We start from the raw sequence: 24,043 nt of genomic DNA on the forward strand, positions 1-24,043 counted from the left end.
ACTAGCAATATGACAAAATTAAAAAAGCATGTTAAAGCTGTACTAGGCCAGATAGGTTTATGTAATCATACACCCATCTTGGCCTAAATCACAAAGTGGGGCTGCAGCAGAGAAGAGCCTGCCATACCCTCTATTTGAAATGCTGTTGGTTTGCCGAATTTCCCAAGTCAAATTCTGGTGTTGGGTATGGACACTGGCGGGAAATCTTCTCTGTGCACATGAAGTCAAAACTTGCTCACCAACAATGGCTGAACCTCCTCATCACATCCACCTCCACCAGCCACGAGGAAGAAGACATTTAGGTCCAAAGAGTGTCCAGTTTACTAACATCATGTCATATAATTTCTGGGTATTGAAGTCCTCAAACAGTTACCCCCTGCTGCCATTTGGGGCCGCCAACTTGTGAATTTGCAGAGTGCAGCTTAAAATATAAGATACTCTTCAATGTCTCTGCTAATAATTCCCTGAAAGAAATGTTGATAAAGATGTGAATGGGCAAATAAGACAAGATGAAACTTCTGTGTCTGTGTGTGGAAATTGGATGTAGCAGCAATAGTAATAGGATGCAGCAGTGAAAAATAAAATATAAATAAGAATATAGGGTAACACTTTACAATGGTGTTTTTTTGTGTATTAAACTATGGAAAAGTCTTAGTAAGTACACAATATTACTGTGCACATACTTGATGAAAATCTCCCCAAAACATAATGGACTTACAATGGTGTAACACACCAATCAAATGGCTTCATTAAAACAGGGTTGTTGCACCACAGTAAACACTAAAGAATGCAGAGTAGAATGTATGAATGAAAAGTTTGAGAAAAAAAGTATAGATTACAGCATCATGAGGGTTTCTGAGACAAGGAGAAATGAATGCATAAAATGTACAATATGAGTGTTAAGTGGAAAAAATCTAAAAATATCAACATTATCATTATCATTATCAACAAATATCATAACAGTATGGGCAATATATAACAAATGAGAAGCATAGTAAATATGCAAATTTACAGTATATATATCGAATGTGCTATATGCGTCATATTCACAGGAGGTCATATATATGTACAGAAATTGTCTAGATGTGTAGAGGTGCATTATAGAGGACTATATACCTTATCAAAATATTCAATTTACAGATGTAGATACAGAATGATCCATTTTGGATAAGTGAATTGCTAGCTGTCCCCTTACAAAAAAAAAAACCCTGGATGGAGGTAGTACAGAAAATCATAAAAAGAAACTCATACTATGTTTAAGCATCCAGCACAACAATTACTGAGTGCTAAATACAAAAAAGGGAAAAACAAGAATGATGAAAATAATGTGAAAGCCCCTGCAATAGTTGTCCACTAGCTCAACACCTTCTTATAGGACAATTCTGGTCTTGAACCACCCATCCACTCACAGCAAAACTGATATTTGTTTATCTTTGGCAATGCAATTTGCTGACATTTTCATTTAGCATCTTTTATCATATGAAATAAAGTTCCAACTTGTGTCATAGCTTTGAACTTCAGTACTTCAGTAAGTCATAAGTTCATGTGGGCCCTCCCAAAAGTTCACATGAGGCTCTGGAGATGATCGCAGCGTGCATTTCATTCAGGGAGGGGACCTGTTTATTATAGTTCATAGCTCTAAAATAAAAAAAAAAATTGGCTCTAGTATCTACAAACTCAACAAAAAGGCCTGTCATGTGAGTGACCAGTGGGTGAGCAGACATGGGAGGTGGAAGCTGGGGTTGTGGTTTTGGGAGTCAGTGGCCAAGTGGAGCCGTTGACATTTGCTCATAGCAGCTCTACTACATATCCATTCAGCTCGAGACTCGCCTCTTTTGTCTGTTACTTTGTCTTGTCACTGAACCATCTTCACTTTCATCTACAATTTCCCACCAGCACACCTTTAAATAAGCTTTTATTTAACATCTACATAATGTGTTTGTTTTTTTTCAAAGAGTAAGTAGATATTGTGTAAAACAAATGAAATCTCTTCTCGTCCTCTGTCTTTAATGATTGATCAAAATGTCAACATACATCCAGTTTGCAGTCCAAGTCCAGGCAGTCACAGTTTTTCATAACAATTACTGGATCTGTACAAGGGGCTTTTTTTCCCCTTTGGAACTATTCAGATATTCCCAACTTTAATTTCTTCTTTTGAATTGTGTGTTTTTGTTCATTTAAATAGCTGCTCAGATTGGCTGGATTTAAACGGTATCTATCTAGTTGATCATCTTTCCAAATTTGAGAGAAAATCTAGACTGTTTTTCAAAAATCAACAAGCTGTTATAGCTCTCCTAAAGACAGATGACATTACATTAATATTTAAATCCATTTTTTTGCATAGTGTAGTGTTTTCTGTTCTGCTTTTCACCCCTGTCACAGGATTTGTACAGTGTAGAGTTTTTGATCTATTTTCTTCTGCATTTTACCTCTGTCGCAGGATTTGCTCCACACTGAGGACACAATATGGTCTTCATTTCTGCTATAAAGACCAAAGAAATGCATTTTCTTCTTTATCTGTCGATAGGTGAGTTTTCATTTTTTCATGTTCACTCAGAATATGAAATTCTCCAGCCAAAAGATATAATGAATACAATATATTCAAAATAGTTCAGTTTTTTTCCCCCAAATTTCACAAAAAAGAGAGATATTTTTATGCATAATAATTTATTCTTATCTTTCTTTACTTCTTTTGTTTGTTTTGAGGTGAGCTGTTTTTAATTATGCTCCTTCTCTGATTACTAGCCTATGACAAACGTTATTTCAAACTAAATAAACTGCTCAAACAAGAACAGTACTATATGGGTATCATAACTTTTTACATAACAAAAAAAAAATCATACATATTTCGCCTAAATAAAATATCAGATATTCCACAGGGTAAGCGACATATGTAAGGATAGTGATACTGGACATGTACAACATCGGCTGCTGTGTATTTACTAGACAGTACTGTTTAAATTATTCATGACCAAATCTATGAGTTGTCGTCAATTTATTATCTCTCTCTGACTTCTGCTGTAGGTCTACTGAATCTACCACTGTATACAGGTCAGTAAATTCCATTTACTTTCTATAGCTAAAACCCTATAGGGGAGAGCGGGTTGAGTTGAGCCAGTTTTTACTTGAGGCGTCTTTAAAGTGAGAGCATGACAGTAATGTCTCCAACTAAAATATGTACATATATTTCAGGATGTGGTGCATCCCTGGGAATAATCACTTTGGATCTAAAATAAACAGTTTTCAAAATATGACTTTCCAAAAAAAAGTGGTCTCTTGGCTCAACTTGCCCCCGATGAGGGGTAAGTTGAGCCTAGGGAGAGGATAAGTTGAGCCACATGGGGGTAAATTGTGCCATTGATTATGTTGAAGTAAAACTGAACATTTTCACCTCATATAATGCTATATCAAAGCAAGACAAATTCAATACCAAATGATTTCTTAAAGGTTTTATTTAAAGATAAAGTTTACAAGTTCAAAGGCCAATTTTCTTCAACAAGGCCTATTTAAAATTGTCAGAACAAAATCAAGTTCAAAATGAAGAACAAAATCGACTGCAATTCTCCTCACAGAACCGGGCTACTACTCAACATCCCACTTGTCAATGCTGCAGGAGAATATGAACTTCTGCTCCTTTCTGGCTGTTCCACCAAGTTTTTGCGGTTTGGGTAGTTTCTTGAGCACATCACCTCTAGGGATGAGTCCTTCATCATTCTCTTTGAATGTGAAGGTGGGCTTTCCATCCACAGAACAGTGGACAGAACAGTTGAGCCACTGGCTCAACTTCCCCCAGGCCTTTTGGCTCAAATTACCCCACCCCCGCCATTTGAACAAACTTGTATCATCCAGCAGTTTAGAGCTAACGTCATGCTAACAGTATAGCCTCATATTGTAACTTCCTAAAGCACTAATACATGTGTGAGATTTTTTCAAACTTGTCTGTAATTGTTCAGACACAAGAATCATCTCCTTGAACACAGGGGCGGAAATCACGGGGGGGACAGGGGGTTCCGGACCCCCCCTTCCTGGGACTAACAGAGAGTTGTCCCCAAGGGCGTAGAATTGGGTAGGGACGGTAGGGACGTGTCCCTACCAATATCAAGCGACTCTGAAATGTCCCTAGCAATTATTTTGATTGACAATAAAGGTTGTTTTGTCCGTCAGTGTCTAGTCAATGTTAACAGATCGCGTTCTCTACTACGAGTCCCGCTGCATTGGTGTAGTGCATTGGTGTCCCGTGTCGGCATAGCAACGGACGCTGTAACGAAACTTTAGTATAACAGCTGTTTTAGAATGTTATTGCGTCACCCAGATAAAAATTGGCGTGACACCGCCTCCCTAACCCCCCCCCCAAAAAATCGCTGATTGGCTTTGCCATTTCTTGCTAACGTATGAAATGCTGTGGGCAAGAAGAGCCAAAGCTCCGCCTACCGGCGAGCATGCGAGTGAAGACTCCATCCTATTTTATATTAGTAACAGTTGTGTTTAGCCATTAAAGTTAGTTTATTTAAGTACCGTGTCGCGTGCGTCTGTGACGGGTGACGACCGTAAGTAGCCTACATGTCACAAGTGAGACTGAACAATGCTGATGTTGCCACACTGGACAACACTGATGTAAAACAAATATGCCAACAGTTCATTTCTGTTAATGACAGGCGTAGGCATGTGTTTGGCTCCTTCAAATAGGAGCAAGGCAGTGAACACTCAGCTGTTTGTATGTAGGGTTTGGATATAGTTTACAATATCTTATTATTATTATTATTATTATTTTAAATGTAAATACAGATCGTTGGTTTGAATAGGCAACAGTACTACAGTACCTGCCTTAAAACAAAATGTGCTCTTCAAAGTCCCATTCAGCTGGCAAATTTGAGTAAAGGATTCATTAATGTGCTACACCCCTGTGTCTGTGTGTCTGTTAATGAGTGTGTTGGCTACCATAACTATCTAGATCAGTGGTTCTCAACGTGGGGTCCGGGGACCACCAGCGGTCCTTGAGGGGGTTCCAGGGGGTCCCCAGCAAATTGATGAATTGTTAAACTTCAGCATTATTTAATTTACAAATAGTTAACACAATTACAGAATGTAGAAGAATGACTGTTTTGATCATAGTTTCACTGTTATCTCTCTACCTACAATACAGACAGTCATGGGATTCTGGATCAAAATCATATCTAACAATAAAAGTATTCTCAGATTTGGGTCCGAGAGACAAAATCTCATCAAATGGGGGTCCATGGCTCTAATGTGGACTAAACTAGGGGTCCTCGATATGAAAAAGGTTGAGAATCACTGATCTAGATGATATGAAATGGCGGTCAGAAGTCTGTCATAAATGCAAAACGCCTCAGCTTCCAGTGGGGGTTACATCCCCTCCGGACCTCCCCCATTTGTGTCCCTACCAATGTCAAAATCAAACCTACGCCCTTGGTTGTCCCCCTCAATATATCATTGTAAACATAACTATATAATTTTAAATAATATAATAATATGCATTGAAAGCACTTGTGCTAATTATAGACGCAAAACAATGCGTTTTTAAGTTTCGAAAGATTGCGTCCCCCCCTCATACACCTCACAGTGGTTTGGTCCACTGCCTACCTGCCTCCCCGAACCCACACACACACACATTAGCCCTCGGTACGAGTGTGTGTGGAGGATCTCTGGAAGTGTGTCAGTGGTGGCTGACCTCCAGTAAGTAGCTGAGGTTAACTTAAAACAAAGGATGTGTCAGACATTTTTCTTTACTTCTGCCACTCAGTAGAATAAAACACATTCACAACTGTAATCAGACTACATTTTGTTCCGTTACCTCGCGGTTGAATCTTGTGCGTCAGCGTGTTGGTACGGAGCCGCGTCTCCTAATGCATGTGTGTGTATGGAGGCAGGAGGTCTGTCCACAATTAAAATCCTCATAACTCGCAGAATTTTCGACCGATTTTCAAGCGGTTTGGTTTGTTACAAATGCCAGACATGTATTTATGATACAGGATAGTTGGTTAAATTAAAATGCGGGATTTCATACCAAAATACTTTATCTTTTGTAGATGGTAACAGTAATATTTCTATAATATAATATTTAAGATTAACTTACCCTATGTAATTAGGTTCTAAGTATATTCTTTTTTTCTTACTGCATGTAAAATGGCTGCCACTATGTTATTTTGTTCATAATTTTGGAAATAAATGAAGATTTAATTAATAAAAAAGACATAATTACAACAAACATTATGTTAAATATAAGTACGTTTCTGGCAGGCTTCATAGCGTTCTGGACTTTTACACATTGACAGCAAAACATTAGAGATCTGCTTTTTCGGGAAAACAAAATCTAATTAGGCATATATTAGCTTTAGTTCAGTTAATGGGTGTTGCATCTCACCTACTACTGTAAATAACCTGCATGCTGTGTGTGTGTGTGTGTGTGTGTGTCTATTTGTCAGCCAGCCAGGTCAGTTAAAATGGCAGAGAAAAGAAAAACAGACATCCGATCATTTTTCAGTGCACCGAAACGCCAAGTAGAAAGACCCCAGTAATATCAAAGGCAATTTGATAAAATCTTCATAAGAAAGGAATGAAGTGCTTATGGAAATGTTTCATAATGGACCTCTATATACATTTAATACAACAGTACTTTTGGCGGCACCTTTGGTGTCCCCTTCAGGAATTGCTCTTGAGAAATTTTTCTGTTTATTGTCCCCCCCAACAGTGAAATGAAATATCCGCCCTTGCTTGAACATAAAAAAATCACTTTGAACGGCAAAGAACAGTTTTTTTTAACTTAAATGTGCTTACCACTTATTCCATGGGCCTCTCTCCATCACAGGGTGAGTAAAATGGATGACTCTTCAAAAATGTGTGGTCACATGACCAATTTTGTCTATGGTTGCCAAGAAACAAGGGGTGGCTCAACTTCCCCACATGCTCAAATCACCCCGCTCTCCCCTATCCATATTAAATGATCGCCAGACTTGTGAAAGCCCAGGCTTGAAGAAAAGTACCATTTTTGATTACTGACTGAGTTCATGGTGACATAAGCTACAGCTATTATTGCTATTTTTGATATTCAACAGATTGTTACAAAATTAAGCTGGTCGGGCCTTCACGGTGCTCCGGTAGAGTGGAGGTCTTCCACAGAGAGAGATGGGGATCGGTGTGCGATGATTACTGGACCATTGAGAACGCCGATGTGGTGTGTAGAGAGCTCAATTGCGGGACAGCTCTCGAGGCCAAACCCAGGGCCCACTTTGGAGAAGGAAAGGAAGACATCTGGATGGATGATGTTCAGTGTACTGGCCACGAGACTTCGCTCATCAAGTGCCCACATAGAGAATTTGGGGACAATAACTGCGGCCATGCTGAAGATGCCAGTGTCGTCTGTTCAGGTAAGACATTAAGATCGGACTGTGGGTTTATTCACTCATCTCGATTATGTCAGTCCCTGACCCACTCAGACTCTTGCTCGTCCTGTCATGAAATATGCCATTCAAAGTTGCATTACCCATAGGATACCGCTCAGTTTAACGCTCTATAGGACACACACTGTAGCCTACTTTTATTTTACATGTTATGTGAGGATAAGTGGATCTGACCCAGACCCAGATTCATCTGATTCAGGGGGCTCAAGGATCGAGCTCAGATGCTGTAATGCGCAGAGAGTCAGAACCTATTGGTTGCACACCGAATCCTCCACAGAAATGCCTAATGAGGCCAATCAGAGGGAAAAACTATGACAAAAATAAAAGGAAACGACTAAGAGATGGTAAAGAAAAATTAAAGAACTAAGTCATACAAACAAAAAGTACACATAGAATCCAAAGGCCAAGCTGAGGAATTAACTAACATTTAAGAATTGAAAATAACTAAAGTGATATTAATGATTAGGCTTCAACTGAACATATAGGAACTATGTTACAAGTATCATGTTTTCCTTTGATGTAAAATATGCCCATGTCAGCACTGTGTGCAAAGAAATGTTGAGTTTATATCTTGGCCAATAGTTCTTACTCAACATTTCTATGCACACAGTGCTGACATGGGCATATTTTACATCAAAGGAAAAACATGATACTTGTAACATAGTTCCCTATATGTTCAGCTGAGGCTAATCTCTTCTTCCTTAAACTTTTGTTCCTTTTCATTTTTAATACTCTGCTTTGTTAATTCCTTCAGTTGGCCTTTGGAAGTTCTCTGTGTACTTTCTTTAGTTTGCTACCCTGAACTTTAGTTCTTCTAATTTACTTTACATCTCTTTGTAGTTTCATTTTTCAATAGTTAGTCATAGAGTTTTCTCCCTATAGATTGGCCTCACACTGATTCACATCACAGGACCTTCAAAATGGATCCTCTACATCCTAATTGAATTGCGTGTTAGAACCATTCTGTTGCGTAATCTGAATCTGACTAAAAGGACAGGGCATAAGACAACAGCTAACTTCAGGCTCCTCATTTTGCTGACCACACAGCTGCTGGGTGTGTCTTCTGTGTGATAGGCCAGTATCTTCACTGTAGCGGGGTTGGGGTATTGGGGGGAGCAGGTCAGCACTGAAAACAATGTGTTAGACATCAACCTGAAATCATTCAATAAGCTTGCACTTCCTGGATTTTCACTTGCCCATACAACCAAGCATCACACAATTTTCCATTAAAGGTACCTTCCTTCAAATTATAATAAGGCCAAAAATGGGAAATGGTTCCACAGAAAATGGAAAACAGAGATGTGGTGGAGAAAAGGGGCCAAATTTGTTTTGGTGATTATTCATATTTGTTGAGCAAAAAACTAGTTTGAAAGGAGATGACCTTCTGGCAACTAGTTTCCCATGGTTTTTGTACCGTGGATACCCTGTAACTGAATGCAGGAGAGAGGGTCTGCCTGAAGCCATGAAGTGTCAGCTTTATTAGATTTATGTACTTAACCCACAAATACCCCACAAATTGGAAATTTGTGGGGTATTAATTTATAACAAGTGGGGAAGTGGGCACAGTTGTAACTGATTAGTAGGCCAAAGGGTGTGTGAAAGTAACAATATGAAAAGAAGCAGTGATGAACTATCTCACTGTATAGATAAACAGATTTTATCTTCTTACTTGCTGTAACCTCTTGAGAGTGTTTTTTGTGTTTTTTGATATCACCAGCATGCTAATCTGTCATAAATGCAAACTAACAGAGCTGTAAACATTACACTGGAGGCAAATTGCTTGCTCAACAACTGTTTGATGTGTCAACCAAAATGTTACACCATGGAGTGCAGAAGTTAAAATAAAGGAATGAGTAAACATACTCCGCAATCTTGATGAGCTGCTGGTATTGACAGCATGAACTCACATAGGAAGGAACACTGCACACTCAAAGCTCCATTTGTGTTTTTTTATCCACCAAGGTTTCAACAGGCAAACTGTCTGTCAAGCTGTGAGACACCCTGATGAATACAGCTAGCCTGTTGAAACATTGGTGAATTAAAAAAAAAGCAAATGGAGCTTTAAGTGTGAAGTGTGCCTTCCTATGTAAGCCTATGTAAGTACTTAAAATAGAGTAATTTGTCATTTAACCCTCAAAAAAAGTTAAAAGATAAAAAGCAATCCTGCACATTGAACTGAATTCTGATTGTCAATTCTTGCATTATTGTTGAATTTTGTTTCATTGTCTCTAAATTTTGTTTACAGAGCATGTCAGGCTGGTCAATGGGACTAATCGGTGCTCCGGTAGAGTGGAAGTCTCCCATGATGGCCACTGGAGAAAAGTGTGTAATAGTGATTGGGGCAAGGCAGAGGCTGAAGTGTTGTGTGTAGAGATTGGTTGTGGGGGTCCTGCCATTCAGGCTGGATCGCCATCCTTTGGTGAGGGAAGTGAGATGATTGGAGTCAAAACAAGATGTTTTGGAAATGAGAGCTCACTCGCACTGTGCAGCCTTCAAGAATTCAATGGAAGATGTGTGGATGCTCCTGTTATCTGCAAAAGTACGTCATCCTCGTGTAAACACTATTGAAGTTTATTTTTTAATTGTTTAATTGTAATAAAAACATATGTAAGTGAACTTTTAGGAAATTGATCTTATTTGCAATAATCCAATGAGAATTTGCCATTAAATCCAATACGCTTGTGTCCAAATTTACGTGATTACATGGTCTGCTTTTTTAAAACTGAGTAACATGAGATAGAGAATCAGACTGAACAAAACTGTATTTTAATGCAAATATGCAAAATGAGATCAAAATGAGAATTTGAGACATTATCCAAAAATCTTTTCACTGACGGTGGAATACAACTTCAAGACAGATCTTTTTGGATGTTTTGTTACTAACCATGCCCTTTCTGTTGACTTTTTAACCTGGCAGACAGTAAACCGCTTAGGCTGGTCAACGGAACTAATCGATGCTCTGGTAGAGTGGAAATCTACCATGATGCACATTGGGGAACAGTTTGTGATGACAGATGGGGCATGCAGGAGGCAGAAGTTGTGTGCCGAGAGATGGACTGCGGGAACCCTATGGCAGTCAGGTACAAGGCCCACTTTGGCCAGGGCAGCAATCGGGTTTGGATGGACGATGTTCAGTGTACTGGTCATGAGAAGTCCCTCACTGACTGCCCACACAGAGGTTTTGGGGAAAATGACTGTGATCATCATGAGGATGCTGGTGTTATATGCTCAGGTAATACAGCTTCTACTCCATCTGTTACACTTGCCATTTTGCAGGTGTTTTCTCTAATTCAGTAGTCCAAACAGCATGCTGAAGGGAGAACTGGAAATTTCTACCAAACCCATCCATCACCAATGAAGACTGAGTTGGACAGCCAAGAAGCAGTCTTCTGTTTGCATTTGTGTGCAATAGTAGTGCAAATTTATGGTGATGAGTATCCAAACCATTTCCAAAACATTAAATTAATCCAAAGAGATTTCTCAGGAATGTCTTCAATTTATGGATCTGTGTTGAATGTCATTCATGAAATTCAGAGAGAAAATGCTTGGATCTCCATTGGCTTGCACTAGCATCACTAACAAATGCTAACAGGATGCTAACAGGTTCTCTCAAACATGAGAACACATGGTCAAGTGGAGTTCTTAAAGGAAAAGACCACTCGGTTTCAGATGTCATATCACTCTTATGGTCTAGGACCTGCCAATATCTCACTATAAACAGCTTTCCCAATAGAATTGTGAGAACCAAGACTCTAATCTATGATGCCGTACCGTACAGTTTTGGACCTGCTCTGCTGACAGTTAGTGAGAGTTTGTCTGAACTAATTACATGCACATTTATATTATAGTTGGAGTATCAGTTCAGCATACTGTCATAATTACCTTTTCCATCTTTTGCTGTTCCTCTTTATGGGGCAGTAATAAATATGCACAATACAGACCATACTGTCCTAAGGCATAAGAAAATACGTCAATGCTGAAACTCAAACTTTTCCTTGAACATGGTTGTTGCTGATGACTTTAATTTCCCTGTTCCTTGGTTTCCAGATAAAGTCAGGCTGGTCAATGGGACTGACCGTTGCTCTGGTAGAGTGGAAGTCTACCATGATGGCCAATGGGTAAAAATGTGTGGAGATGGCTGGGGCCTGAAAGAGGCTGCGTTGGTGTGTAAAGAGCTTGATTGTGGAAAACCTCGCAACAACCAAGAAAATCCCTACTTTGGTGAAAGCAACGCGCTAAAAGCGTATACAAGCAGATGCTCCAGCAATGAGAGCTCCATCGCACAGTGCTCACTTCAGGTCAACCCAGCAAGATGTGAAAATGCTGCTATTTCATGTTTAGGCAAGACATTTTGTTTTAATAAATACTCTTCTGTTGACCCATCATGCATATTAATCATGTTATCATTGTTCACAAATCAAGAGAAATGGAAATATGACAATTTCTGGATCTCTTTAGTCACCTCTTTGGTTATTTCTATGCTTATGTGTAATGTCTAATGTGTAAAGCGTTACTGAAAATATTATCAATAATTATAATACCCTGATTTTAGATTCAACAGTATTTTAACACTAGAAAACCTTTCCTCAGGTAATCCGCAGTTGAGGCTGGTCAATGGCACTGATCGATGCTCTGGTAGAGTGGAATTCAACCACGATGGCCAGTGGGGAACAGTGTGTGATGATCAGTGGGACATCAAAGATGCTCAGGTGGTGTGCAGAGAATTGGACTGTGGAACAGTTCAGACAGCCAAATCTTTGGCCTTCTTTGGTCAAGGCCATGCAGAAATCTGGTTGGATGATGTTGAGTGTTTGGGTAATGAGACTTCCCTCGTGCACTGCCAACACGCCACATTTGGAGATAATAACTGTGGCCATAGTGAGGATGCTGGTGTGGTGTGTTCAAGTAAGCTAGCCACTTTATTATATGGAATGTGCTGTGATGTTGTTCATATTACCTTTGAATTAACCAGCTAATTATACAAATCTGAACATGCAACTCCTATTATGCATTAAATTATGTTGCTTTGATTGTTGCTCTGCTCTCCTTTGATTTCTAGATTTGATCAGACTGATCAATGGGACCGACCACTGCTCAGGTAGGGTGGAGTTCTACCATGGTGACCACTGGTCGCCAGTATATAATGTTAACTGGGGCATAAATGAAGTTGAAGTGGTGTGCAGAGAGATGGATTGTGGAGATCCTGTCATGGCCTCAGGATCATTTGGTCAGGGCAGTGGGCTGACAGGGTACACCATCACTTGCGGTGGTAAGGAGCGCTCTCTCGCACAGTGCTCGCTGAGAGAATTTGTCAAGACCAGCCCCAATCATGTTGGAGACGCAACTGTTGCATGTTCAGGTAAGACTTTAGCAATCTCCAAGGGGGTGGGGAATGTTGGGGGCTGCATTTACTGTCATGTCTCAACTGTAATTCCCAGGTAATGTCAAGTTGGTCAATGGTTCCAGTCGTTGTACTGGAAGAGTGGAGTTCTACCATGATGGCCAGTGGGGGACTGTGTGTGGTGATTCCTGGGATTTAAATGATGCAACGGTGGTGTGCAGACAGCTGAACTGTGGGAAGGCTCACAAGATCAGCCACAGGGGCTCCTATGGCTACGGCAGTGGAAAGATGTGGATTGATGAGATACAATGCAATGGACAAGAGTCCTCACTCACCCAGTGCACACAAAAAGCATTTGGAGACAGTACTTGCAACATCACCTCAGTCGCTGGTGTTTTATGTTCAGGTAACAGAAAGCACACAACAGCAACCAAAAAATGATGACAAAGGAAAATACCAGTGTTATTTAAGTTTTTTTTCATTAGTATCACTTCTTGTTTTTTATTACCTTATACCCAGTTTCAGCCCTGGCATTTTTCTCAGACTTGGGAAGTTTGATACACTCTCTTTCTAAAAAGAGGAAGAGACTTGTTGCCTGTAACTTTTGGGCTGGGCCATAGGCACAGCATCATAAATTGCCCTGGGGTTTAACATATTGCCAGTTTAACATGTTAAAGTGCACATGTCTGGATGCGTGCCAATCATATGGCAGCCATCACTAGGGACGAGTCTTGTTTGAAAAGTCTCTGCTCTACTTGAAGCATCATTGCCTTTCAAAAAAAATTTGGCTAGAAGGGATTGAGATTGTATGATTAGCTGTGAAATCACTAAACCCCATTCACCAGACTCCCCAGGCACTGCATTACAGCAGCTATTCTGGATGTAAAGCTCCTGAGGCCCCAGACCAATGGTCAGAACACCCAAGAGAGTTTTGACTTGTGCCTTCACGAACCTACCTCACAAACACATATTTTTGTTCTGTGCATTCAGCATGACATGAGATATGTAATTTAAGTTTTCATTACCCTCCACTGCTTAGTGGATCCCACTCAGTATGACACTCAAATATCCCCTTGCCTTCTAGACAATCTAAAGCCATAATCAATGTGAACTGAGAGCTGCCCACTTTATACATTGAAATAGTTTTCTTGTCTCTTTTGGCTGATATCTAAGCTGTCCTGCTAGAATCAAGCTTGAATCAATTCACAAAGCTACAAAAGTCTAAATTGTGTTGCAACTATAGCTGTACATTTTTTATTTAACACATACTGCATATCAACTGAAAATTGCTCAGACTTAATATAACAAGGCATCACCTTTTCTTAAAGGAGCCTTACTCTAAATTCTAACTGCAGACCCATAGAGCAAAAATGGCCTGTGGACAGAGCTGTCATTGGGTTGGAAAACACCTGAATCACACCACAGTTGTGAATTCAGTTACAGGGTGTGCATTCTAATTGGGATTGGATATACATACACATAGAAATATGATGAATTTGATGTAGTTTAAAAAAATAATAATAATAATTTGGTGGCCTATACATTTTTCCCCTTAAGACCTAAATATAAAAATATTTGTTATTGGTTTATAGTATTTAGGCTAATAAGAACCATTTGTTGCTAAAAGCTGCTGTAACATCTGCACACTTTTTACATCCAGTATTGCAGTTAGCTAATTGGCAAGCAATAGCTAGCAAGAGGGGTTTTATGACTGAGTCATGTTTGCAGTCACAGTTTTGTCATCCTGTGGTTTGAAAAACAATGTAAATCTTGCTTCCATTGGCAAAAACTTCCACTTGTGAAACATGATCCTATGAACCCTCAGAGTGCATCTGGCCATTGGCTGCACTGCTTACGGATAATTTAAGATAGACTTGCAATGAAGGAAGCAAGGTAAAAAAAAAAAATAAAAAAAAAATTCCTGGTATTTTCCTTTGATCTGTTTTTTATTCTACCATATCAATGACTATTTTAAAAATGCATTTAAAATGTTGTATGTATTCATTTTAACTTTCTTGCCCTGACAGATAGTTTGGCGATACGGTTGGTCAACAGCGTTGATCAATGCTCTGGTAGAGTAGAGGCCAACTATGCCGATGAGTGGGGAACAGTGTGTGGTAGAGACTGGACCATGACTGATGCTGAGGTGGTGTGTAAGCTGCTGGAGTGTGGACATGCTGTAAGTGCTACTGGTGATGCCCAATTTGGTCAAGGCAGTGGGCCAGTATGGGAGGCTAACAATTCATGTTTTGGAAATGAGACATCTCTCCAGCAATGCTCAGTTAAAGGTTTCAACAGGGCAAGTTGTGGCCATGAAGAAGACGCTGGTGTTGTCTGTGCAGGTAAAGCTGTTAGCCTCTTATAATGATGTGTACACAATGTTCAGAATTCCCACATGCAATTTGACATACAGTACAATATAATATCCTTTGCATTTGTTTCACTATTGTATTCTTAGTTCACATGGTATGGAAATGAAAAGGAAAGTGTTTTGTTCAATGAAAAACAACTGCTGATTTCATTCAATCAAATCAGTGTGCAAAATCACAATTGTAAATGTAATAACATACTGCACATAGCCCAAGGACTGTCCTTTACATGAATAATCCTTTTATTTCCTTTTTTTTTGTAATATCCAGAGCAGCTTAGGCTGGTCGGTGGGAGAGGTGAATGCACTGGTAGAGTGGAGATCTTCCATAACGGCCAGTGGGGAACAGTGTGCGATGATGAGTGGGAAATGAATAATGCTGAAGTGGTGTGTAAACAGCTCGGCTGTGGTCATGCTGTCGCCGCTCCTATGAATGCCCAGTTCGGGAGAGGCACTGGTCCAATATGGCTGGATAATGTGGAGTGTAACGGCCAAGAGAGCGCTCTCACACAATGTACACATCCCGGATTTGGAGAAAATAACTGTGGCCATGGTGAAGATGCTAGTGCTATCTGTTTAGGTAAGAGGCGTGGCTTACGTCAAATCCCTGACTGCATTTTTATTCATCGCGAAATTGTTGTTGGATGAAACTGAGTTGGCCATAATGAAAACAACAAATTTAGTACAACCAATTATCTGTCTCAGGTGCTCTATCGAAGCCCCAAATCACCCTGAGTCCTGCTACAGAGGTAAACTGGGGTGACAGGGTTGAAATCATCTGCAGCATGGTAACGGAGCACTTGGGTGGGACGTTCATCTTGCAAAAGACGGCAGGCACGTTCAGAATGGAAAAATACTCGGATAATGAAGCTGCGACCTTCACCATCCCTAAAGTGGACTTCAACCATAAGGGGTCATACTACTGCCAGTATGAGAAGAGATTAGCCACTCAAAACATCCACTTTCCGCAAGGGGATTTGGCTGAGCTCTCTGTCACAGGTCAGCAATTTTTATTTTTATTGTAAGTTGAAAATTTGGTTGTGCATTGCAAATACACTGTTAGAAGAGGGAGTACGGAGACAGCAGTTATCAGGTTCTGAAACACCATAAGCAGTGCTATGTAGCCATTGAAACACTGGAATTGGTGTTTGGGGGGTGCTCGAGTTGAAATAGTAATATCAGTGTTTGGGAGCACTTTAAACACAATATTTTGGTTTTGAAACACAAAACATGGTAAATCAATACTAAAGTGAGGGTTTCGGAGCTATACCCAGTTTAAAGTGTTTCAATACACATGTATGAGTCTGCAGACACACAAAGAGTGTTTTGAAAGTTTGAAAGTCAGTGTATACGAGACCTTCTTCAAATAACACCATTTTATTTTATATAAGATCCAAACCACGGATCCAAATATTTCAGTTTCAATTACCGATGAAATTTCCAATCTGGATTTTTTGGCCAAATACATTTGGGAAATTTTCGCTTACACTCTTGAAGAGTTTAATTTGTAGATGGAGAACAAGGCCTTCTAACCCATTGTAGGCTATATCACATGGGCCTGTTTTACTGTATTGTTTTCAAATATTACCAATGTCAACAAAACTGTTATAGACATAAAATACAGCAAATGCAATTAAAAACATGCACTTGCCTGCCAAATCAATGTGTCAATAGCTGTCAGTCAATTGAAGAGGCAGCAGTATACGCCCATTCCTATTTTTTCTATTTTTTCATTTTTGGCGCTGGGGCTACCCATTTGTTTAGGATTTAAGTTGATATTGAGGTATCTACGTTTAACTATAGATATCTCAACCATTGTAAATAGTTTACTTTTTCAACTAAGCATATAAACATTTACTGTTTGTTGCTGGTCTGTGTGCCTAGTGGCCAATCATTTTTTATTTTTAACTGTTGAATGAAAGCAGTTGTATAGCTTTTCTGTTGTCTTTCAGAGTATCACCAATGCACATTGCAGCTCTGACACTCATTTGTCTTCTTTTAAGAGTACATTTTTGGCATTTTTGCCTTTATTGGACAGGTCAAAGTAGAGAGAGACAGGAAAGACTGGGAGGACATGCAACAAAGGTACTGGACCAGATTCAAACCCAGGACATTGCATTTACACGGCACACGCGTTTAGACCACTGAGCCACTAGGACGCCCCTCATTCGTCTTCTTTGTCTGTGTGAATTGGAAAATGGAAGATCTCAGGTGGGCGGAGCTAGCTTGAGGTGTGTTTGTTTTTCTGGCACTGTTCTGTTCTCTGCTTCTTGCTGTGCTGCTACAGAGGCTAAGTTCACCCACAGCTAACGTTGGATTGGACAAACATGTTGCAATGGTAGGCTACAGTATGTTGCCGGAGACCGTTTTAATACATTTTGTATGCAACTATCTAAGATATCCACCTTAGTTTGCTAGTTAGCTGTTAGTTGTTGATATCTTAAAACAGTTCTCTATTTAACCATAGCTTTGTTATCACATTACTGCTTTGCTAATAGTTAAATAGTGTAACACTTGCCCAATAGTTCTTCCCCAGCAAGGGGGGCACACAAATACCAGCTTTTCTCAGTTGGACGTTTATTTTTACACGAGGAGGGTAATTCTCCTAAATCTGTAATTGGCAAATCAGCTTTTACAAACAGTCTTTTATTTAATTTAAAAACAGTGGCATAGACCTCCTACACACACACCGGAAAACAAAACAAAACATTAGTAATATAGCCTCCCTCCTATTTAAATATCATCTGTACAATAGAGAATCTCAATGCACTTAACATACCACATTAATTGCCTTCAGTCGTGCAACCCTCAGGACCCAACATTATCCAGTGAGGACCTCAGCGCCCTACCAGCAACTCATAGAAAAATACATTCAGTGGTTGTAACAGTCCCCAACATTTCAACCCAACCAAACGGACATGACATTAACATACCAGTGCAACTGCAACACTGCCTTCTGTCCCACTGCTGGCGTCCCCCCACCTGTAGCCAATGCGCCCACTACCACGACAATCCTGGGGGTGTCTCCAATCCTTGAAAAAAAGAGTTTGAATCTCTGAAATGTGTTTCAAAATACTTATCTCACTGGTGTATCCATGCTCCATATCAGGTTTGAAAACTCTGTGACCTGAGTGCTTCAAATCGCCATTTTCGGATTTCAAAATAGTCACAAGAGGGTGTTTTGTAACACTAAATGTTGTCTTGAAACGCCAGTGTAAACAGGGTTTTAACTCCCCTATAATGGTGGCAGCAGAGTTGCCACCACTTTTTGGGTTTCAAAACACTTTCTTCTAACAGTGTAGGGTTTCAGTGTCTATATGAACTCACTTAAGTCTGTGTCTGTTCCTCAGTGAATTTGGAGCAGCCCAGCATCTCCCTGACGTCTCCTCAAGTGATGGTGATCTTCAGCCCCGACAAAATCAAGGTCACCAAGGGCAGCAGTTTCTCCATCACCTGCTCCATTCATTCCCGATATCCTGGGGGTATCTTCTATCTGACGATGTCTAACTTGAGCGTTACTGAACCCAAGCAGGCATTTGGCCACTCTATCTTCTACTTGGCTTACTTTGAATTCCCCACAGTGGATTATAAACACCAGGGCGAGTACAGCTGCGTCTACGGTGTCAACGTCTCTACATCGTCCTTCTGCTCTGCTCCCTCAAAGTCGCTCCAAGTCACGGTATTAGGTAAGATCCAGAACTCACCAATGTCCAGGAGATTTAATTATATTTTTAAAGTAAATATTCAATGACTAGCTATTTTCTCTCAATTTTCCTAACTCTCCTGCATGATCTGTTCATCTCAACAGCATCCTCACTCCCTTCAGTCATCTCGGGAACTCTGGGTGGGATACTGCTGCTGCTGCTCCTGCTGCTCATCTCTTACCTGGTCTGGAAAAGGAGGGGACAGAGCGCCCGTGAGTGACACATGTATACTCTTTACAGATCAGAAAACTGCTGCAGTGCCCCCTTTACCGTTACCTTTTCATTCATTGTCACATAATGTGGCTAGATTCTACATATTTTGGATTTTACCTTTACTTGGTTTTAGCTTAAAATCAGTCACTCCTGAGCTGAATGACTGCTTTTGTCATAGTAATATTATATGTACTTTTCAGGTGCCATGGTTCGGTTTAGTAACAGAGTTGGAGAGGTAATGAAACAAGATACAGAAGACAAAGGAGATGGAGCACTTGACGGAAGGTAGGAAAAAATGAGAAAGCAGCTGATGATATTTGCCAAGATATATACATTTTATTTGAGAATTACCTGAAAGACCTGGTAGGGAGCGACATTTATCACTAAGAGAGTATTCTTCATTTTGTTCTTATCATCCTCAGGGACTACAACACCCTAGTGAATGAGTATGGAAACGGTCACAGCCCGGAAGACAAAGTTTCTGAAGTTGATTCCGGTAACTCTGTTGAGAGAAATGCCACTGAAGACTTGACTGGGCGAGTGTGTTACGAGCTTGAGCCACTCATTCACTCATAACCAAAATGATGGCATTACCTTTAGAAATGACTCAAAGGAACAACCTATATGTCATGAAGTGTGATTTCACAAAATTTAAGATAGATCATAGGAAGATTAGGGGACCGGTATTAAATATGTTTGTACATCTCATTTTAAGTGAAACTAATGTTGAGATTAGGGATATAGTTACATAGTTCACACACTGATATGGCATCCAATAGTTGTGTGTTTTGCTTTGGAAGATGACAAAATAAACATTGCAGATACTGAAAACTTAATTTTAAATAGGCTAATATATACAATGCCGGTGTAATCAGCAGCATAATTTTCTCTTGTGACAGTAAAGTGGTTACTATTTATCTGCGGTGCATGGATGAATTGCTTTATGTTCAGATGTAATCTACTGACGATGGTGAATTAGAAAGGAGTAGAAGAGACTGGGCCAACAAATAACTTGAATTACCAGCCAACCACAAAGCAAATAAACTGTATATGGTCCACTGACCTGTAGGAGGGGATTGATCATGGATAGCAAACGCTTGCAGTACGCTTTTCACACTGACTTTACAATGCATGATAATGTGAGTATACAATGTATGAGAATGTTGACCAATAAATTTACATTTCATACACTGAATGCACCATTGCACCAGAGTTTTTGTTTGAGTTTTCACATTATAGTTGCTGTCTCTGACAGAAGTCCCCTAAAAAATAAATAAATGAATAAAAAAAACAGAAATTAAATAACACCACTCCACTGCTGGTGAACTACTGTATGCCCATGCAAAAGTGTTCAGACTTTACCAAAACATCGCCCGAGACAATATTTCAGCATGGGAGCGCCTGACTGGTTGCTGTAATGTAACATTAATCACACAACAATGAATCCTAACTTGTATACAAATCCTGGAAAGGTTAATTTCATCACTAAGGGCCTTGAGGGGGCACATCCAGACATTTCAGGCCCAAAATGAATGTCAGTCACAGAAATTCTTACAGGGGCGCCCCCCACTGTTTTAATATCCCAGTAATATGATGCCTGGGCTGCAGTGGCTTGTTGATGTTGATATGTGGGATGTGAGTAGTGATAATGCATGTGTGTAAGCGTCTGTGTGTGTGTGTGTGTGTGTGTGTGTGTGTGTGTGTGTGTTGAGGCAGACAGGCTACAACAGGAATGGTAGACAGACAAGTGGGTGTGTCCACCAGGTAGGTAAGCCATGTCCATACCTGCTCACCTTGTTGCGGCACATGCCTGGATACATAACATTCTCTGTTCTCTCCCTGCCTCTCTCTACCTCTCTCTCTCTCTCTCTCTCTCTCATGTACACGCACATAAGCACACCTCCACCACTCCCTTATACACATTCACAGGCGTACAGCGCTCTAACAGACTAGTGCACAAATCTAAGCTTGTGTAGATTATTCCTAGAGCTTTATTGTTAAAATATCAAATATGTCGCTCATAGTGTTTTACTCCAGCGTGGGCGGTTCCTTGGAGGTACAGTATGCAATCTTACCTGTTTTATTCCTTTACCTGCATGCTACAGTATGGGACGAGGACATACAATCTATCTCAGGTTTTGCTCTTAATATATAGACATTTCAGTAACATGAAGTACCTCTCATAAAACTATTGTGTTAAGGGATGTTGAATACTCTGTGTGTGCCCATCAGTATGGATGCATTTTATTTGTACAGACATAGCTGCTAATTGTGAACAGTGAGGCTAACTTTCATCACAGTATCCTGTGACATGTTGCTTTTCCCACCTCATATAATAGGCTCACAGGAACAAACCAGCTGAGAGTTTGCAAAGGAGTTTCAACTCAAACTTAAGACTTAACTAGTGACATGCACTGCTTGTCCAAAGTAGAGATTACATTGTTTACTCCAGTCTGAATGGGATAATGAACCTGCCCTGCCCTCCAGATGAAGAAACATCAGCAAAAGATCTTCCTCATCCTGGACTCTAAGAAGATCCCCTACAAGGCTGTGGACATTGCTCAGAGTGGTGAAGACAAGGAGGAGATGAGGAGGAAGGCAGGAAACCCGAAGGCACTGCCCCCTCAAATATGCAATGGGGACACCTACTGTGGGGTACGTCTCACACAGCAGCCTGCAAAAATAATAAGAAAATCTCTGATCCACACACTAGCCTCTAGTTTGCCTGTCTGAGCAGAGATTTGTATGCTGCTGCTCTGTATAGCATGATGACTCATCTGAAACAGCAGGCAACTGTAGCAGTCTGAGTCTTACAGTCACAACTTCAGGCACGCTGTGTGGCGTAATTAATAATGGCATACTGTATATCATCAAAAAACATGTCAGCTGCCTCAACTGCAAAGATTTTACAAGCAAGTGTGAAACAAATGAATCACAGTGCCAGTAAGACTTCACAATTAAGTGAAAACTGTTCACAAGTTTGATCCATTTGTCAAGCAGGAACAGCACTTTGGTAATCTAGGGTGTGGATACAGGGATCAAATCAATATTTACATTATCACACCCACTGGTTTGCATACATACATACACAGTCACACACACACACACACACACACACACACACACGCGCGCACACGCACACGCACACACACACACTAAGCCCTACAGGCTGCAATACACCTCTGAAGAAGTACAAAGTTGCAATTGTTAATGGCAAGCAGCCATTAGCGGGGCCCAAGCCCATGGGGCAAATGATTTGACGGTGAGAATATGAGCTTGATTCATTTTGTAAAAGTTCCACATCTCAAAGATAAAACATTTTGGTGAAAGTTCTGCAGTCCTTCATATTGCCATTTGAAAAATTGCCAATTTGTCCTCATGGTGGTGCTATTCAACACTTTAGCCCTTCACAAAGATTAACATGAAGTTTGGTTGCTCAAACATTTAGGAGTTAAGGAATTATGCCTCCCTTCTTGTTTGTGTGTCTTTGTCGTTAACTTATTTTGTGTGTCACGGCCAAACGGTTACAATTATCAAAATTCTGTCATATAAAGATGATGCAGACAGTTGAAAAATGTGTGTAAAATTAGGTGGAGATTAAGGTAACTTGGTAGGAGAAATAAAACCAATTAATGCTATTGCAAGGCTGACCTGGTGGTGGTGCTGTGGAGCAAAACCTGTATGTGCAATGGATTCATCTTGAGCCAAGGTTAAAAACCTTATGATTCAGGACAGTGTCATTTGTATTGCCTGAGATTTTAAACCTACCAAATTTGTTTGCTCTGGGGCTTACAGTCTCTGAGAAGCAATAGGGTTCCAGCACCTGCAGTGCTTGGATCTCTAATTATTTTTCTCTTTCAGTCAGTCAGTCAGTCAGTCTCATGTATTTGCATAGGGGTTCCTACACAGGAAGACTACCAACTTTCATAAACAATATCAAACTATGACCAGCCATAAATCTACAGTAAATGCATAAGCTGTCAGGTGATCTTATAACATGAAAACAACACACTACAGTATATTATCAATTATCAAGATCTGATTGAAAACAGTTTATGTATCTGTATATCTAATGAACTCTCTCTCTGTCTGTCTCTCTATCCCCCACTCTCTTTCTTTCTCTAGGACTATGATGCATTCGAAAATGCAGTGGAGATGGAAAAATTAGAGACTTTCCTCAAGCTCTAAAAGGGATGGTGACCTACAGGATATCTCACCATGTTGAGTGCCTTTGAAATATGCTGAAGAAATTAACAACATAAATTTGTAATTGAGGATTGTTATATTTCTCTGTTTCCTTTTGTTTTATTTGACTGGTCACAGATGCACGTGTAACCATTTTGTTGATCAACTAATGATGGTCAAAGCTTAAGAGGATGGAAATTTGCTTTTATATTGGAGTTTACAGGCCTTAGTCTTCCTTTTGCTGGAGTAGGCATATAATAAAAGGTCTTTTGTCTGAACAATTTGAATGTTTAACATTAAAATGGTTTTGAACACTAGTTACACTCTTTGACTTAAGTGTTGTCATTTCTTTATTATTATTAAAATGTAATGGGTCTATTTAGGAGGAGCAACATTTGGTCCAAAAAGGCATGGGCTAATGTAGTAGAAAGTATAACTTTTAAAAAAGCACTACAGCAGAGAGGAAAACGTGAATTCATAGGTATGTGGTCCACACTTGCAATATATTCCCTCTGTTCCTCCTATATTCAAGTCAAGTCACGTTTATTTGTATAGCCTAGCCCTTAATTAAAGTCTCATATGGCTGCACAACGCCCACATTATGAAAACAGTAAATGAAAATGGCATTACTCAATATTGGATAGCTATAGCTAAATAAATATCCTAACTACTCAGTATAGGAAAGCCTTTTCTTTAATGGTTCAAACCTCTTTTTTGAGTGTTTCTTGAAATAAACTGACATAAATAGACTATACAACTAGTCATGAGCTACTGTCATGAGCTAGTGTCATTGATATATTTTTTTAAAGTATAT

General features: G+C 39.9%; 2 protein-coding genes across 2 annotated transcripts; both read left to right on the forward strand.

The window, feature by feature from the left end:
* Positions 1–2,424: 2,424 nt before the first annotated feature.
* Positions 2,425–20,239, forward strand: LOC139924909 (scavenger receptor cysteine-rich type 1 protein M130-like). Its single transcript, XM_078290089.1, has 16 exons — positions 2,425–2,527; positions 3,025–3,051; positions 7,074–7,385; positions 9,664–9,957; positions 10,336–10,650; positions 11,466–11,759; positions 12,009–12,323; positions 12,478–12,777; positions 12,857–13,165; positions 14,787–15,101; positions 15,399–15,707; positions 15,833–16,126; positions 18,478–18,813; positions 18,936–19,043; positions 19,245–19,329; positions 19,467–20,239. Exons 1-16 carry the CDS (start codon positions 2,467–2,469, stop codon positions 19,618–19,620), a joined length of 3,828 nt encoding a protein of 1,275 aa, XP_078146215.1. The 5' UTR covers positions 2,425–2,466; the 3' UTR covers positions 19,621–20,239.
* A 704-nt stretch (positions 20,240–20,943) lies between these two features.
* On the forward strand, positions 20,944–23,546 carry LOC139924950 (SH3 domain-binding glutamic acid-rich-like protein 3). Its single transcript, XM_071916192.2, has 3 exons — positions 20,944–21,100; positions 21,532–21,699; positions 23,170–23,546. Exons 1-3 carry the CDS (start codon positions 21,056–21,058, stop codon positions 23,230–23,232), a joined length of 276 nt encoding a protein of 91 aa, XP_071772293.1. The 5' UTR covers positions 20,944–21,055; the 3' UTR covers positions 23,233–23,546.
* The last annotated feature ends 497 nt before the right edge of the window (positions 23,547–24,043 follow it).

Source organism: Centroberyx gerrardi, chromosome 18 (genome assembly GCF_048128805.1).
Source record: "Centroberyx gerrardi isolate f3 chromosome 18, fCenGer3.hap1.cur.20231027, whole genome shotgun sequence".
NCBI classification, from domain to species: Eukaryota; Metazoa; Chordata; class Actinopteri; order Beryciformes; family Berycidae; genus Centroberyx; species Centroberyx gerrardi.

Bases quoted from the DNA above. Each gene is read 5' to 3' on its own strand.
- LOC139924950 (XM_071916192.2), top strand. From the start codon at position 21,056: ATGTCGCTCATAGTGTTTTACTCCAGCGTGGGCGGTTCCTTGGAG. The intron at 21,101-21,531 runs GTACAGTATGCA...CCTGCCCTCCAG, and splicing joins GCGTGGGCGGTTCCTTGGAG to ATGAAGAAACATCAGCAAAA. The intron at 21,700-23,169 runs GTACGTCTCACA...TTCTTTCTCTAG, and splicing joins ATGGGGACACCTACTGTGGG to GACTATGATGCATTCGAAAA.
- LOC139924909 (XM_078290089.1), top strand. From the start codon at position 2,467: ATGGTCTTCATTTCTGCTATAAAGACCAAAGAAATGCATTTTCTTCTT. The intron at 12,778-12,856 runs GTAAGACTTTAG...TGTAATTCCCAG, and splicing joins CGCAACTGTTGCATGTTCAG to GTAATGTCAAGTTGGTCAAT. The intron at 19,044-19,244 runs GTGAGTGACACA...TGTACTTTTCAG, and splicing joins AAGGAGGGGACAGAGCGCCC to GTGCCATGGTTCGGTTTAGT.